Source organism: Mirounga leonina, unplaced genomic scaffold, assembly GCF_011800145.1.
Source record: "Mirounga leonina isolate KUSES-001 unplaced genomic scaffold, KU_Mleo_1.0 Mir_93, whole genome shotgun sequence".
Taxonomy (NCBI): domain Eukaryota; kingdom Metazoa; phylum Chordata; class Mammalia; order Carnivora; family Phocidae; genus Mirounga; species Mirounga leonina.
Genome location: NW_023270854.1, coordinates 13,570,904 through 13,585,560, shown reverse-complemented (window position 1 = coordinate 13,585,560; position 14,657 = coordinate 13,570,904). Strand labels below are relative to the sequence as shown.

At 45.6% G+C, this 14,657-nt stretch overlaps 1 protein-coding gene across 1 annotated transcript in view; it reads left to right on the top strand.

Annotated features, from left to right (window-relative positions):
• ZCCHC2 (zinc finger CCHC-type containing 2) overlaps positions 1-14,657 on the top strand; it is a 56,918-nt gene that overhangs the window by 574 nt on the left and 41,687 nt on the right. Inside the window, exons 2-3 of the mRNA XM_034996110.1 lie at positions 1-774; positions 14,460-14,571. The exon at positions 1-774 is cut by the window's left edge and continues 40 nt beyond it. Coding sequence (XP_034852001.1) covers positions 1-774; positions 14,460-14,571 — 886 coding nt within the window. The remainder of the gene's footprint in view (positions 775-14,459; positions 14,572-14,657) is intronic.

Sequence of the window (14,657 nt, the reverse complement as noted above, 5' to 3'; positions counted from 1 at the left end):
CCGCCGCCGCCGCCCCGGGGGCTCGGGCCGCCTGTTGCTGGCGGACCAGCGGCGGGGGCGGGCATGCCGGGTGGCGGCGGCGGCGGGCCCGCGGCGGCGCTGCGCGAGCAGGAACGAGTGTACGAGTGGTTTGGGCTGGTGCTGGGCTCGGCGCAGCGCCTGGAGTTCATGTGCGGGCTGCTGGACCTGTGCAACCCGCTGGAGCTGCGCTTCCTCGGCTCGTGCCTGGAGGACCTGGCGCGCAAGGACTACCACTACCTGCGCGACTCAGAGGCCAAGGCCAACGGCCTCTCGGACCCGGGGCCGCTGGCCGATTTCCGAGAGCCGGCCGTGCGCTCGCGCCTCATCGTCTACCTGGCGCTGCTGGGCTCGGAGAACCGTGAGGCCGCCGGCCGCCTGCACCGCCTCCTGCCCCAGGTGGACTCGGTGCTCAAGAGCCTGCGCGCGGTTCGGGGTGAGGGTTCGCGGGGAGGCGCGGAGGACGAGCCCGGCGAGCGCGGAGAGGACGGCGAAGGCGAGGAGGACGCGGAGAAGGACGGTTCCGGCCCGGAAGGCAGCGGCGCCGAGCCCCGGCCCGGCGGCGGGCTGGGCTTCAGGGCGCAGGAGGAACTGCTGCTGCTCTTCACCATGGCTTCGCTGCACCCGGCGTTCTCCTTCCACCAGCGGGTCACCCTGAGGGAGCACTTGGAGAGGCTCCGCACTGCGCTCCGCGGGGGCCCCGAGGACGCGGAGGTGGAGGTGGAGCCGTGCAACTTTGCCAGACCCCGGGCCCAGGTAAGGCGCGCGAGCCTCCCAGCACCCGCGTTGCGGTCACCGCCCCGGCGGCCTCCCTGGCCTGGCTTTCGGACGCCTCTTGGCCGAGCTTCAGCCCGGGGCAGGTGGCTCGGAATCCCCACCCCACGGCTCCCAGCGCCGTTAATACTAATTTTCGTTCTGCTGGGCGGTTCAGTTCCACTCTCCCACCCTCACCGCCGCCCCCCCTCCCATGCACACTCAGGCACCCGCCATAACAGAATGCTCTAGAAGTCTCTTCCGTGCGGGAGTTGCCACGGAAAACATGGAGCTCTCAGCCTAGTCCCCCTCTCGGAGGAAGGGTCTCGGGACATTTTTGGCTCGGAGCATGTCGCCCTGGGTGGTGGGAAAGGCGCAGCGCTAGAGGTGACTGTGTTAGCCTCAGTCTAGCCCCCGGCAGCGCCTTGGCTTTCTCGCCATCTGGCGCTCTGGTTGCAGTTTTAAAGCTCTGCCTTCTCCCCTCGCTGAGGTGTTCTAAAGGTGCGCTCTCGGCGTGCTGCCCTTGTCTTCAGCACAAAGGGGCTCTTTTTGCTCAGTGAATGCCCGAGTTTATTAAAAGGGGTCGTAGGGCTTTTGGCTCTTGCTGCTAACTTGATGTTCCCAGAAAAAAACCTGATGTGGAGAGCGGCGAATTGACTCAAACTTGATGATCAGTAGCGCAGGTTGCCTGGGTCAAGAAACCTCTCCTGGAGCGGGCTGCTTACACCTTTTACCTCTGGCATAACTTATTTTCTATCCATTGAGTCTTGCCTACAGATTTGAGTCCGGGGGTGTTTGTTGGGCCTTTAATGTAGGCATAAATGTTGTTTTCTAAAAGTTGTTAAACCGAAATGTAGTAGACAAGAATCCAGATGAGTCACTTGTCTCAGACATTAAGGTGAAATTTTATAGAGCCGTGAAAGCAATTTAATAATAATGTAGGCCCAGTATAAAAGTCTTTGATCGTAATAATTTAAGTGAGGAGAGGAGAGTAGGTTTCAGAGTAAAGGCTAGGTACAATAAGTTTATTTTCGGGGTTTACAGTCTTAAAAGGTACTAATTTGGTTGCCATACTTTTCAACCTAGGTGATCTCCAGGATGATATATTGGAAAGGGGGATTTTTTTTTTCTCCTTCCTTCCTTGAAAGTTAATTCAACTTATGTATCTGCTGTCATTCAATACTCTGGAACTAAAACTGGGCATTGTATTTCTCCAAAGGCTGTGTGGACTCAATACCCATTGAATCAAGGAATTTGGGGGCTGGAAGGGATTTAGCGATAATCTAGGCTGCGCCCCTCCTTTTTAAAACGAGGCTTCTGTGAAGTGACTAACTCACATTTTAGGACACGTTTTATCAGACTCCAGTGTAGTAATGCTAGTATCCGGTATTTTTTTGGTGAGCTTCAAATTTTGTCTTCCGGTGTCAATTTACTACTAATATGCAGCTGTGTATACTGTTGGTAAAAGCCCTTTCCCACTCTTAGCCTATTTACTGAAATAATTACAAAAAGTCCTATAAGCCACTTATATTTGGAGAAGAAAGCCTGAAATTAGGAGCAATACTTCTATCTTATTTTTTTAAAAATTTTATATATTGTAAACATCTTAGATTGTAGGTATATGAAAATGTCACACAGTAGAACAGTTTTAGTCCGTATCATTCCAACACGGGTAACCGATTTCTGATTTTAACTGCTAGGAGTCTTCCCCCCCGCCCCCCCCATTAAATTTTGCTTGTAATGAGAGGGTCGGAAGGCGACTAGAGAAAGGGAGAAATGCGTGCAAACTAGAGTAACGAGATTTTCATCTTGACTGCAGTGTGTGGCCTTTTCTGGCAACCGGTGAGTGCTGGGAGGAGTGGGCAAAGTGAGGTTGGGCATCCTGCCATTAATTTCAGCACATCGTTACTTCTCAGGCAGAGCCCTGTGCTGAGGCCATCAGTTGAAGTGGGGGAATAAATCATACGGGATACACGTACTACAGGTGACGCTGGCGGCTATTTTTAGACACTGGTGGCGTGATGAACTTTTCCCTCGGGTAGCTTAGGGTTACCGTAACAAATCATTCACGTCTCATTAAATTGTTCTGACCCCGCACTTTCTGCTTGTTAGCCTGGGCTCTGAGGCCCTCAGCTGTGACTTGTTCTGGCCTTGAAGACATTTCCGCGGATCTTGTTGCTCCCAAGCTGTCACTCCAAAGGCAGCTGATGGGGGTGGATGGATTTGCATCTCGGTTCGCTGCAGTCCAGACCAGCTGATGCTCGGCCTTGCGCCGCCGGTACGCTCCCGGTGGGGTAGGACCCACCTCGGAGTCTGCAGGGAGGTGCCCGAGTCTGGCACGTCCGTCGCGTGGACGCGACGCGGCGCGTCGGTGGGCCCCCCGGTCACGCGCCGCCGCGGACTGGCCGACGCGTTTGGGGACCCGGCCCTTGGGGCTCCTCCCCGCCCCCTCCCTGCAAGATGGCGGCCGCGGCCGCCCACGTGACTGGCGCGCCGGCCCCGCCCCTGGGGGGGCGGGCTGAGGCGGGGCCGCGCCTCCCGAGGGCTCCCTTAGGCCTCCGCCGGCTAGGCCCCGGCTGCGGGCAGCGCGGAGAACCGCGTGGACGGTGGGCTCGGAGAGTGGCAGGGGGAATTCGTGTGGCAGCCCTTCACGGCCCCGGAAGTAACCTTTTAGACACACGCGTGTAACTTTCGGCGAGGAATCACTCCATTTTTCACTGCTTTAATCCATACGAAACGCATAAAGTGGAACTAATTTCCTTTTCCATTAGAATAAAAGTATGCTATCCCCGAATAGTGTTTCTGGCGCTTTCAAGACTCGGATTCAATACCTAATATGCAGCAGCTTCTCTTTTAAAGTTTTCTGTAAAAAACCAGTAACGTTTACAGATAGAACGTGTGTTTTAAGGCGAATTTTATGTTAATTATATGCTTTCAAGTTGACCAGCCCCAGCAGCTCTTTAGTGACCTACCATGGTTACCATTGCTAACTAATAGTTGAGAGGGCAAGTCCACAAACTTACCACTAGAATATACTAATTGGGTCATTTTAGAAAAATGAAGGAAGATTCAAGAAGATTTTTACATTTAAAAGTAATATTTCTCGAGGTTGTTTTTTTTTTATGAGATTTGGATAATGTTAAGTGATTTAGAGTAAATGTTACATTGGATTACAACTTAAATATTGCCTTTAGAAGACTTGTGCATAAAGTTCATCTTCTTCAACTGCTGTGGACTGCCAGTCACTTATATAAAATTCAGCATACAATATGCATTAACAGTGTCCTGGGAAGTTTGTGTGATTGATGTAGTTTGCTGTGTTAATAAAGTTACAGACTGCCTATATAGCGTCGCTGAAAAAAAAAATGGTTTTAAAAGGGGGCCCCTTATTAGGAACCCAAACTGTAAATGGCCTGTTAGCAATAGTGACAAAAACCTGCCTAAGTATTTTAAAAGATGCTAGTTTTGTTGCTGTTTCATTGAAAAGAGAAAGACAGCCAAGCTTCCTATCTTTGCATGCTTAAAGACTCTCCTAACTGCTCAAGCAAATGGATATTCTAATTTGGGGGGTTTAACCCCCAATTAGCAACACAAAGGCCGAAAAAAAAGCATAAAATGCATAGACTATCGTAGTAGTGGTTAGTGGTTAATATTGTGTGGCGGTGTTTCCCTGGAGATTGTGTTTTCAGTATCTTCAAAACATAGTTGCTTGGCAAATAGCTTGAATAAAACAGAAACTGAAAACTTTAGATAGTATTTAGTGTGGTAGATAGTATTTAGTGTTACTTGAATTAACAAGAAACATACCAGAACTACAAAAAAAATTAAGTGGCCCTGCCTCTTACAAAAATCAATGAAGATAACAAAAAATTGTTACTTTCTCGTAGCATAGGTTAATTAATACGGTACTTGACAGAGTCAGTATCTCAACTCCTTTTGCTAGTACAGATAATGTACTGGTAGTACATCCCACAATCCAGTTCTCTCAGCGGTACCATTATACTTATTTATTTATTACCACTATACTTATTTATTTATTTGACAGAGAAAGACACAGTGAGAGAGGCAACATAAGCAGGGGGAGTGGGAGAGGGAGAAGTAGGCTTCCCGCGGAGCAGGGAGCCCGATGCGGGGCTGGATCCCAGGACCCTGGGTTCACGACCTGAGCCAAAGGCAGATGCTTTAACGATTGAGCCACCCAGGCGCCCCTATTTTTAATTTTTTAAAATTTATTTATTTTAGAGAGAGAGAGCACGGGCGCAAACTGGGCAGGGAGGGAGGTGCAGAGGGAGAGGGAGAGAGAATCTTAAGCAGATTCTGCGCTGAGCATGGAGCCCAACTCTGGCTCCATCCCATGACCCTGAGATCATGACCTGAACCAAAATCAGGAGTTGGGCCCTTGGTCGACTGAGCCAGCCAGCACCCCTGGGGCATTTATTTTTAATATTTATATTGTAAAGATCTGGTATGCCACAGATAAAATAAACCCAAAGGAAGCATTTTTCTGGGTCACAAATTATTAAAGTACATATTCTCTCCATAGTGGGTTTGGGGATAGGAATGGGGAACATACATATTCTGATTTTGGGTTATCAGTAACTCCCGTGCACCCATAATCTACTTAAATCTTTATCCAGTTTTCACATTTAGTTAGGAAACTATTCTATAATTTAAAGCTGTTTTGCAGTTTTGTTAGGTTATATAACTTTTTATTACTTCAGAGCACAGCCTGAATAAAGGAACATTTTGTGCTTTTTCTAATAGAACCTACTAAATTGGCTAATTTTTAAGCTTATTATTTTTGTCTTTCCTTGAGAAATATTAAGCTAAATTTTTTTTTTTTTTTAAAGAGAGAAGCAAAAAAGACATGCATTACCCTTGAAGCAGACTGAGCTTCGACTCTTTTTTTCATTATGGAGGACTGTGGAACAGCACTCCTCTTACAGAGAATGCTTTGTCACAAAGCCTCCTTCACGCAGTCTGTGTAAACAGTCACCCTAGAAGGGAAGTGCCTCATTGCGTGTAGCTGTTACACGTGGCGGGGCTCCTGGGCACTTGGTAGGCCGTTTCCCTTCTGTCCTTTCTATGCTCCAGGGAACCTTTGGCCTTTAATTCCCTTCTAAATGTCTTGGCTCGTTCAAAGTGTTTCATGCTTATTCAAGAAATAACTTACTTGAGGTCAGATTTAGGTTTTAAAAAGGTCACTTCGGCAAGTTGTTTAGTCTTTACAAGTTCCAGGCTGCTCAGTAAAAAATAGGGATAACGTCACCATTCCTTGTATATAACTGCTGTGAGGATGAACCTGATCATGTGTATGAAAATGCTTGGTAAACAAGAGTAAGATGTATATATCCATTGATCTAGCCATTGTCCAAAGAGGGAAGAGCACAGTTGGGTTGCAGTGGATGAACAGAAATGCGAAAGTTGGGAGAGCTGGGAGGGGTTGGGTTACAGAGGGCCTTGACAGACTGGGGAAAGGAGTAGGTTGTCAGCAGGTTGCAGTGAAATTGAAAATTTGTGTCTGTGCGCTGGTGGTGTGTCTTTCTGCAACATCCACTGTCACTTTATGTGTAATGTGTATGAAAAGCATGAAACATTGATTAAAAAAAAAAATCTTCCAGGCTAATCCAGTTCTCTCAGCGGTACCATTATACTTCTACTAATCACTCTGATTTGCTTGATAACCTTAATCCTCTCTTTCCCTCATCCTTGCTGTCACCATTTTCTTCCGGGACTTTATTCCTAACGGATTCCGCTGTTCGCAGCCTTCCCACCTCTTACCTGTGGGATACCACTGCCAGATATGTCTTCCTAAAGCAGCGTTTAATCGCATCACATACCTTGCCATGACTGAGGGAGCCTGGCCTCCAGTAAGTCTTTGGTCTTAAAATCCATCTCCCACTTTCTTCACACATCCCATCTTCATTCAGTGCTGTCACCTCCTGCATGATGTTTGCTGGAATTGTCCCTGTGGCTGTCTTCTCCTAAGATTCTTTGGTGCCTCTGAATTCCAGCAGCATGTGTATTCTGTGCTGTAATTTTGGTACTTCTATGATTTTTCCCCCCTATTTCTAAGAAAAACTTTACTTTGAAATATTCTTAACTTATAAAATTGACCTTCCTCCTAGATTTTAAATTCCTCCAAGTCTTAGGCATTGTGTCTCATTTTTTTTTTTTTTGGTCAGTGTTGCATATATCATAAAAGCTCACTCAAAATTTCTTATGCTTAGCTTTTTAGATACAGCTCTGAGAAATACCAATATGATAAATCGCTTTAAGACAAACTACACCAGGAAGTGTTTTTTTGGTCTTTTTTTTTTTTTTTTTTTTAAGATTTTATTTATTTGAGAGAGAGAGAGAATGAGAGAGAGCACATGAGAAGGAGGAAAGTCAGAGGGAGAAGCAGACTCCCTGCTGAGCAGGGAGCCCAATGCGGGACTCGATCCTGGGACTCCGGATCATGACCTGAGCCGAAGGCAGTTGCTTAACCAACTGAGCCACCCAGGTGCCCGTGTTTTTTTGGTCTTGTACGAATTACACTTCTCAGCTACTTTATAACAATCTTTGCCACTCTGTGATACAGGCACAACTGTTTTGGAAATAATGAAAGGAATTGCTTCTTTAGGTAAAAGCGTGGAGCAGTATAGATTTGAACTGAATCTTCAATAGGTGAATGCTCAGTAGTTGTGTTTATTAATTATTCTTCCCAAATCAGGCCATTTAGAGTCCAAATTAAGCTTTGTGTGTGCGTGTGTGTGTGTGTGTGTGTACATAAATTGGGGCAAACCTACAGATGATGCTTTGATAGGGTGGAAAAAGTCATCAATTACAAGCTAGTTTCTTACTTGAGTAATTGTGGTTGTCTGGTGTTGATCTCCAATTTAGGATTTGTTTGAGGAGTAGTAGGAGTCAGATACACAGTTGAGATAGTATCTTGCTTAAGATCAGAAAGTTAAAAACTTACTTGGGTCACTGAAGTGAGCCATTTACAGTCTAAGAATGGGGAATTTTTATGTTTCTTGTTAGGAATATCTAAACTGGGATAGTTAAGAAACCTAACTCTCCCCCAGTATATTGTTTTTCGGGAGAGGAGGGTATCAGATGACTGAGATTCACTGGTGGTCCTTGAAGCAACCACAGGGTCTTGTGTGTTTGGAGGGTATTTCTTGAGCAAGAGACCATCAAGCTTACGGAGAGATTGCCTGATGAAAAGAGCGGTTTGGGGTCGTTTTGTTTGGGGAAGGTGTGTGTTCTAACAGGTGGCGTTAAACAGAAGTCCTAATGCAACGTTTCTCCGCACTGTCCTGTTTACCAACCTATCAGTCAGTCACTGTCAAAAATCCTTTTTAAACTCTGTAAGCTTCTGTTTCTGCATGGTTCCAGGAACATATCCCCACTGGAGCTGAAGGCTGGGGCTCTGCTGCAGGAGCTGGAGGTCCCGGCAGTGCCGTGGGCTGTCGGGCTTCTGAGCCCAGGTCTTGCTTCCTACTGAGGACCCCTTGAGTCCCCTCCCTCTCATCTCCTGTGGGGTGGGGCAGGGAAGGAGAGGGCAGTTGGTAGGTATATATGGCCTGGGGAGGAAAGCACATTCTCTATAGATCTGCTGCTACTCATGCTCAGGGGTGTGTTCTTTTCACCTCCCCTAGAATGTCTGGTAAAGTGGGGATTTAAAGGTTTGGGGGCTGCTAGCCCAGGAGATGTAGCAATTCCTGGTTTAGCATCCTAGTTCTAGGGTACGAGAGGGGATCTTTTTCCCTTCTGTAGTAGGAAAGCAGAAGGTTGGTTGGTAAACACAGATGCTGGTTCTAAAGGGGGGGTGGATCCCAGCTTTGGTTTAGACTGGGAGGCTGTTTCTCGCCGCCCCCCCCCCCCCCCCCCCCCCCCCCCCCCCCTCTTTGGTTTTGGCGGGGGGGTTTTTTCCCCCCCCCCCCCCCCCCCCCGCCTTCCATACCCTTGTAGTTTGTGGTCTAAGACAGTTTATAGTTCTCACCCGTCCACCTGTCAGCTACAGATGCCTACTAGAGATTGTGCTATTCCCATTGAAAGCAGAAACATGAAGGGAGTTTTACAAGGAAACCCTCGAGGCCAGTGACATTTTTCTGGGATGAAAACTACCACCCTCCTCCCCAGTAGGCTTCCCTATCAGCATTCTTTTGCTAGGTCTTCTCTAATTGCACATCCTACAAGTTCAGTTCTCTGGAAAAGACAATGACATCAACAATTTGAATGGTTTTTATTTTTATTTTTGTTTAAAGATTTTATCTACTTATTTGAGAGAGAGAGAATGAGAGAGAGAGAGCACATGAGAGGGGGGAGGGTCAGAGGGAGAAGCAGACTCCCTGCTGAGCAGGGAGCCCGATGCGGGACTTGATCCCAGGACGCTGGGATCATGACCTGAGCCGAAGGCAGACGCTTAACTGACTGAGCCACCCAGGCACCCTGAATGGTTTTTAAAATTTGTAATAAATTCATAGAGCTCCCCAGAACACATAGAAAGTTATGGTGATGTTCCCTCCCCCGCCCCCCGTTCCACCCAGCCAGCTGCAGTCCAGCCCTGCTCTGCACAGGCCACCGCTTCTTGCACCCATGTCACGTTGAGGAGACCTTGTTAGAGCCGTGGTCACAGTGGCCATGGCTGGTCTGGGGGCTGTGGTGGTAGAGAGGACACCAGGTTCAGTGAACTGTGGGCACCCCCCACATGTGGCTAGGGTGCTTTAAACCCCTGCTTTAAGATGGTCAGTTCTGCCACACTCATCTCATACCTTCTAGCCAAACGGAAGAAGAAGCTACAAGGGAGGTGAGCCCCGATCCCAGCCGGAACGTGCACGATGCTCAGGCCGCCGACTCCAGGTGTCCCTCCTCTGACCTGTTGGCACGGCAGGTGTTGGCAGCGGGGCTCTCGTGCGCTGCTCACCCGGCCCGTTTCTTCTTGCACGTCATTTGCCCTTTTTCAGTTGCTAGAAGGCGATGCCAGGCATTACCTTGGGTTGGGGCATGCTGTTTCATTAGCAGAAATGAGGCAGACGCCTGCCTGTTCTACCACATCTTCTCAAAGAGGCAGCAGGGACCTCTTCAGTTCTCCCTGACACCTTCCCTCTCCTTCCACCAAAATGGATGGAATTTGACATCTCAGTAAATGGTTCTAATAACTAATCATTTTCTCACATTCAAAGCAAGGCTTTCTATGAATCTTGCTTAAATAATAACATGCTTTAGTTGGGACCCTGGTGATTGAAAGAAGAGAATTTAAAACCTACAGCTATAACAAGTTATCCCCAGACCTAGTGGCTTAAACCAGCACCGTTTTATTATTATCTCGCAGAGTTCCGTGGGCCGGGGGTTTAGACCGGTAACTAAGAGCAAGGGCAGCTTCTGTCAGCCGCGGGGTTTCTGGAGATGCAGCTAGGCCTGGAGCCCTCTCTCTCTGTCCTCTGTCAGTGTGGTCTCTCTCGTGTGGCATCCTCGGGGCAAGTGCACTAGTACACGGTGGCTCGGGAGGCCCAGGCTGCAGGGCTTCTGGTGACCTGCCCTCAGCAATCCCAAATGTGCCTTTGCTCACATTCTGTGGGTCAGGCAAGTCTCAGAAAGCTGGCCGAGATCCACCGGCTGGGGAGTTAGATCCACCTTTCAGTGGGAGGGCTATCAAAGTATTTTTATCTATTTGATCTACCACAAAACCTTAATAGGATGTTGTGGTTAGATACTAATGTTAGTATTCAAAGTCTCATTTGATGAGTGTAAAAAAACTCCTGAAGAAGTTAGTAAATTAAGAAAAAAAGCTAAGAAATTCTTAATTTCTTTATTTTTTAAATAGGGAACGTCTTGGTGTTTTTAAATTTAGTTTGCATCAAAGGACTAGAGGAAACATGCAGAACATTGTTAGATGAGCTAAAATAAACTCCATCTACAGCTTGACCTTTGTTAAAGTAAAAGGAGGCCAGTGTGACCTTTGTTCTCCATGGTATGTTAGAAGAGTCTCTTTTGGATTGTCCAGCCACTTGACTATTTCAGACTTTCCCCACATTGGAGAAACCTCAAGTCTATAATGGCGTTGGATTTACATGTATAAAAGTTAAATGTGAGTAATCTCTGGAATGAACGAGCTGTCCGGCCTGCCTGTGTTACGTGACGTGGATTTGCGCTAACCAGGAGCTCTTAGAGGAGGCACGCCTTAGGACAGAAAACACTTTACTCCGATGAGTTACAGAAGGGAGGAGAGCACACACATTCTAATGTTTGTGTTCCTGTGCATATTTTTTGCGGGCTTAGAATTTTAAAATTTCATTTCTTAATCCAAGCAGAGAAAAATTCTCCACTTTTCACTTGGTTCTGACACTTTCATCTACCTAGTCTTTGTAAAATGCCAATTCTGGCATGACCTCTATAGTGTGTTTTCCTGGGAATCTGAACTTAATAGAGAAAGCTGGTGTAATGCCTCTCTGTAAGATTCCATTAAACCAGTGGCTCTCAGATTTTTATGGCACCCTTCCCCGTACTCAGAGTAAAGGAAGCGTATGTGACATGTGGAAAGGGGAGACAGCAGAACAGAGAGCCATTCACTCTTGGGACCAGTAAACTTGATTCTGACCTCTGAAGCTCACGAGGCATTAGATTAAATTTTTTTTTAAAGATTTTATTTATTTGTCAGAGAGGGAGTGAGAGTGAACAGCACAAGCAGGGGGAGTGGCAGAGGGAGAAGCAGGCTCCCCGCTGAGCAAGGAGCCCGATGTGGGACTCGATCCCAGGACCCTGGGATCATGACCTGAGCTGAAGGCAGACGCTTAACCGACTGAGCCACCCAGGCGTCCCATTAGATTAAATTTTTATTAAACTGATAAAATTGTAAATTTTACACAGTTTCTAAATTTAGTCTAAATGATTTTATAGCATTGATGCACGCTGAGATGTAGGGTGGGAGAAGACTTAATTAGTAGGTATTTCATGGGTTGATGAACTTAAGTCCTTGGAAAGACACTCATACTCCATTTTTCTCCCTAGGTTATTAAACAGGAGGCCTTTTCGGCTGTTAAAATGTGTAACTTCAGACTTTAAAAATGTGACTTTGACTGTGAAGCAGACTACTTTCTCATGGTTGCTTCAATATAATATTTGTGGAGGCAGCATAATACAATTATTTTTAAAATTTTTTATTGTAAAATGTATAACATAAAATTTGCCATTTTAACACCTTTGTGAGTGTACAATTCAGTAGCATTCACATTCTTTTTTTTTTTAAACAGTTTTTTTTTTTTTTAAAGATTTTATTTATTTATCTGACAGAGAGAGAGAGACAGGAGAGAGGGAACACAAGTAGGGGGAGTGGGAGAGGGAGAAGCAGGCTTCCCGCTGAGCGGGGAGCCCGATGCGGGGCTCAATCCCAGGACCTTGGGATCATGACCTGAGCCGAAGGCAGCCGCTTAACCGACTGAGCCACCCAGGCACCCCTAGCATTCACATTCTTGTGCAACCATCACCACCATCCATTTCCAGAACTTTTCTTTTATCCCAAACTGAACCTCTCTATCCATTAAGCAGATACTCCTATCCCCCCACCCCCGGCACCGGTAACCACTCTTCCACTTTCTGTCTCTATGACGGAGACCGTTCTAGTACCTCATGTAAGTGGACTTGTACATTCTTTGTTCTTTTGTGCCAGGTATTTCACTTAGCACGATGTCCTCAGGACTCATCCATGTTGTAATATGTATTCAAGTTTTATTCCTTTTGTAGGCTGAATAATACTCAGTTGTGTATATATGCCACATCTTGTTTATCTGTTCACCCAACAGTGGACATTTAAGCTTCCTTCCACCTTTTGGCTATTGGGAGTGACGCTGCTGTGAAAAAATTATTTGTTCAAGTCCCTCCTTTTGCTCAAGTCCCTAGCTTCTCCACCTACGAGTGGAATTGCGGGACCACGTGGTAACTCTGTTTAAGTATTTGAGGAACTGGTTCGCTGTCTTCCGCAGTGGCTGCACTATTTTCCTTCCTACCGGGTAATGCACAAGGGTTCCGGTTTCTCCACATCCTCACCAATAGCTGTGCTCTGTGTTTTTGGAGAATAGCCATCTTAATGGGTGCGAGGCTGTATCTCATTGTGATTTTGATGGGCATTTCCCTGATGAAAACTATTTGTGGGTTTTTTTGCATATTTTGCATTTGTATTCAAAGGTGTTATTTTTAATTTATGAATCATGAATGAGCAGTGTAGAAAAATACTCTATAAAAATGGTTGACATATTCAGCTAAACTTCTTCCAGTTAACACAAGTATTTGAGAGGATTACAGTGCTTTATTTACATTGATTTTTGAAATACTTATAGCAGTGTTAGGCCAATGCTGTTTTATGACTTTGTGGTAAATGATTATAAGGTCTGGATTAGGATACAGGTAAATTTGTTGTTGCTAGAAGAATTCTCATGGTCTACCTTTTTTAAATCATTAATATTGAAAGTTGGTGAATGCCATCATGCTAAATGTTTTGGAAGTTGGATGTTGTTGAAGAGATCTGTGCTGTCCTTCTCATTAAGTGGTTCTGTGTAGACAGATGCTTATTTCCTTGGGTTTCTACAGGAAGACAAGCTATATATAAGGCTGAAGCTTAGCTCCCAGGAGTCTCTGATGTGATGCTTTATTCCCAGAAATGGAGCTGTCAACGCACAGCCCAAACCTATTGTCAGGCCAGCATGCATGATTGGACAGTAGAACAAAATATTTTAAATTAGGATTCTTGGAAAGTGTTGGGTTTTCTGTTTGTTTCATTTCTAAATTGACACAATTTTAAAAAATTAATGTATATTATTTATTGCACATTTGTCAAATTGTAATTGTTGAAACTGGGGTGGTTTGTTCTGAGTAGTATTTTGAGATTCTGAACATGAAGGAGTAAGGTGTGTGTTGTGATAAACAGCAGTTCTAAGGCTGTTTTATTTTTTTGGCTTAATCAGTGTGTTGTTGGAACCGTATATACACGGCACTGCTTCAGTTCTAGAGAGCTGTGTGTGAGATAAGCAGGCCCTTCCTGACTCCAGGCAGCAGTTCTCCTAGGAGTAAAACTTCTTCCACTTTACTGAGGATAGTGATTGGCTGAGCAAACTCAGATTTAGAGCACTCAGTTGCTATTAGGTGGTTTAGCATGACTAATGGTAAACCCGCTGTCCATACTCATTCTTGTTCAGAAAGATTTGGCAGATATTGATGATAACCTTTTGTAAAACTTTTTCCTACCAAAGCATCTTGTTAGACCATCACTACAATCAAGTAGTGAATAAAAATTACAGTAATTAATGTAAAAAATAAAATTCCCATATATGTAGGGGGTTAGCTATCCTCTTTTATCTGTGTTCCTTTGATTCTGGTTCACTTTGGTTCAAATTGACATCACTGGGAATTCTGAGTAATAATGTGCTGCATGTCCCAAGAACACTGGGACAGTAAATAATTGATAGAATATTACTGTGAAGTGAAGATAAATATTGATATCAATAAATATTGATTCCTTTTTCTTAGTGGTGAATGCCAGTTTGTGCCTTTCTGCCCTTAACGTGTAATCACCTATTTGATCTCTAAAAATTGCTGTTAAAGTGGTCACTGTTAAAAGTGTAAGATTTTAATCTGGTTTATTTCTGTGGAGTTGACTCTTCTTGGTCTGTGGAGTAGATTAACATGTGCCCCTCTTTCTCATCTAGAATGATTCTGCTCATGGTGATTACATGCAAAGTAATGAGGCCAGTTTACTAGAACAAGCCCCAATACCTCATGATGGACTTCCTGTGGCACCTCATAGAACCCAGCGAGAAGGTATGTTTGTTTTTTGTAAACTTACAGGAGAAGGTTGCAGAGTGCTATTTACCTTGGTTAACTCTAATTCTTCTCTTTTTTGGAGT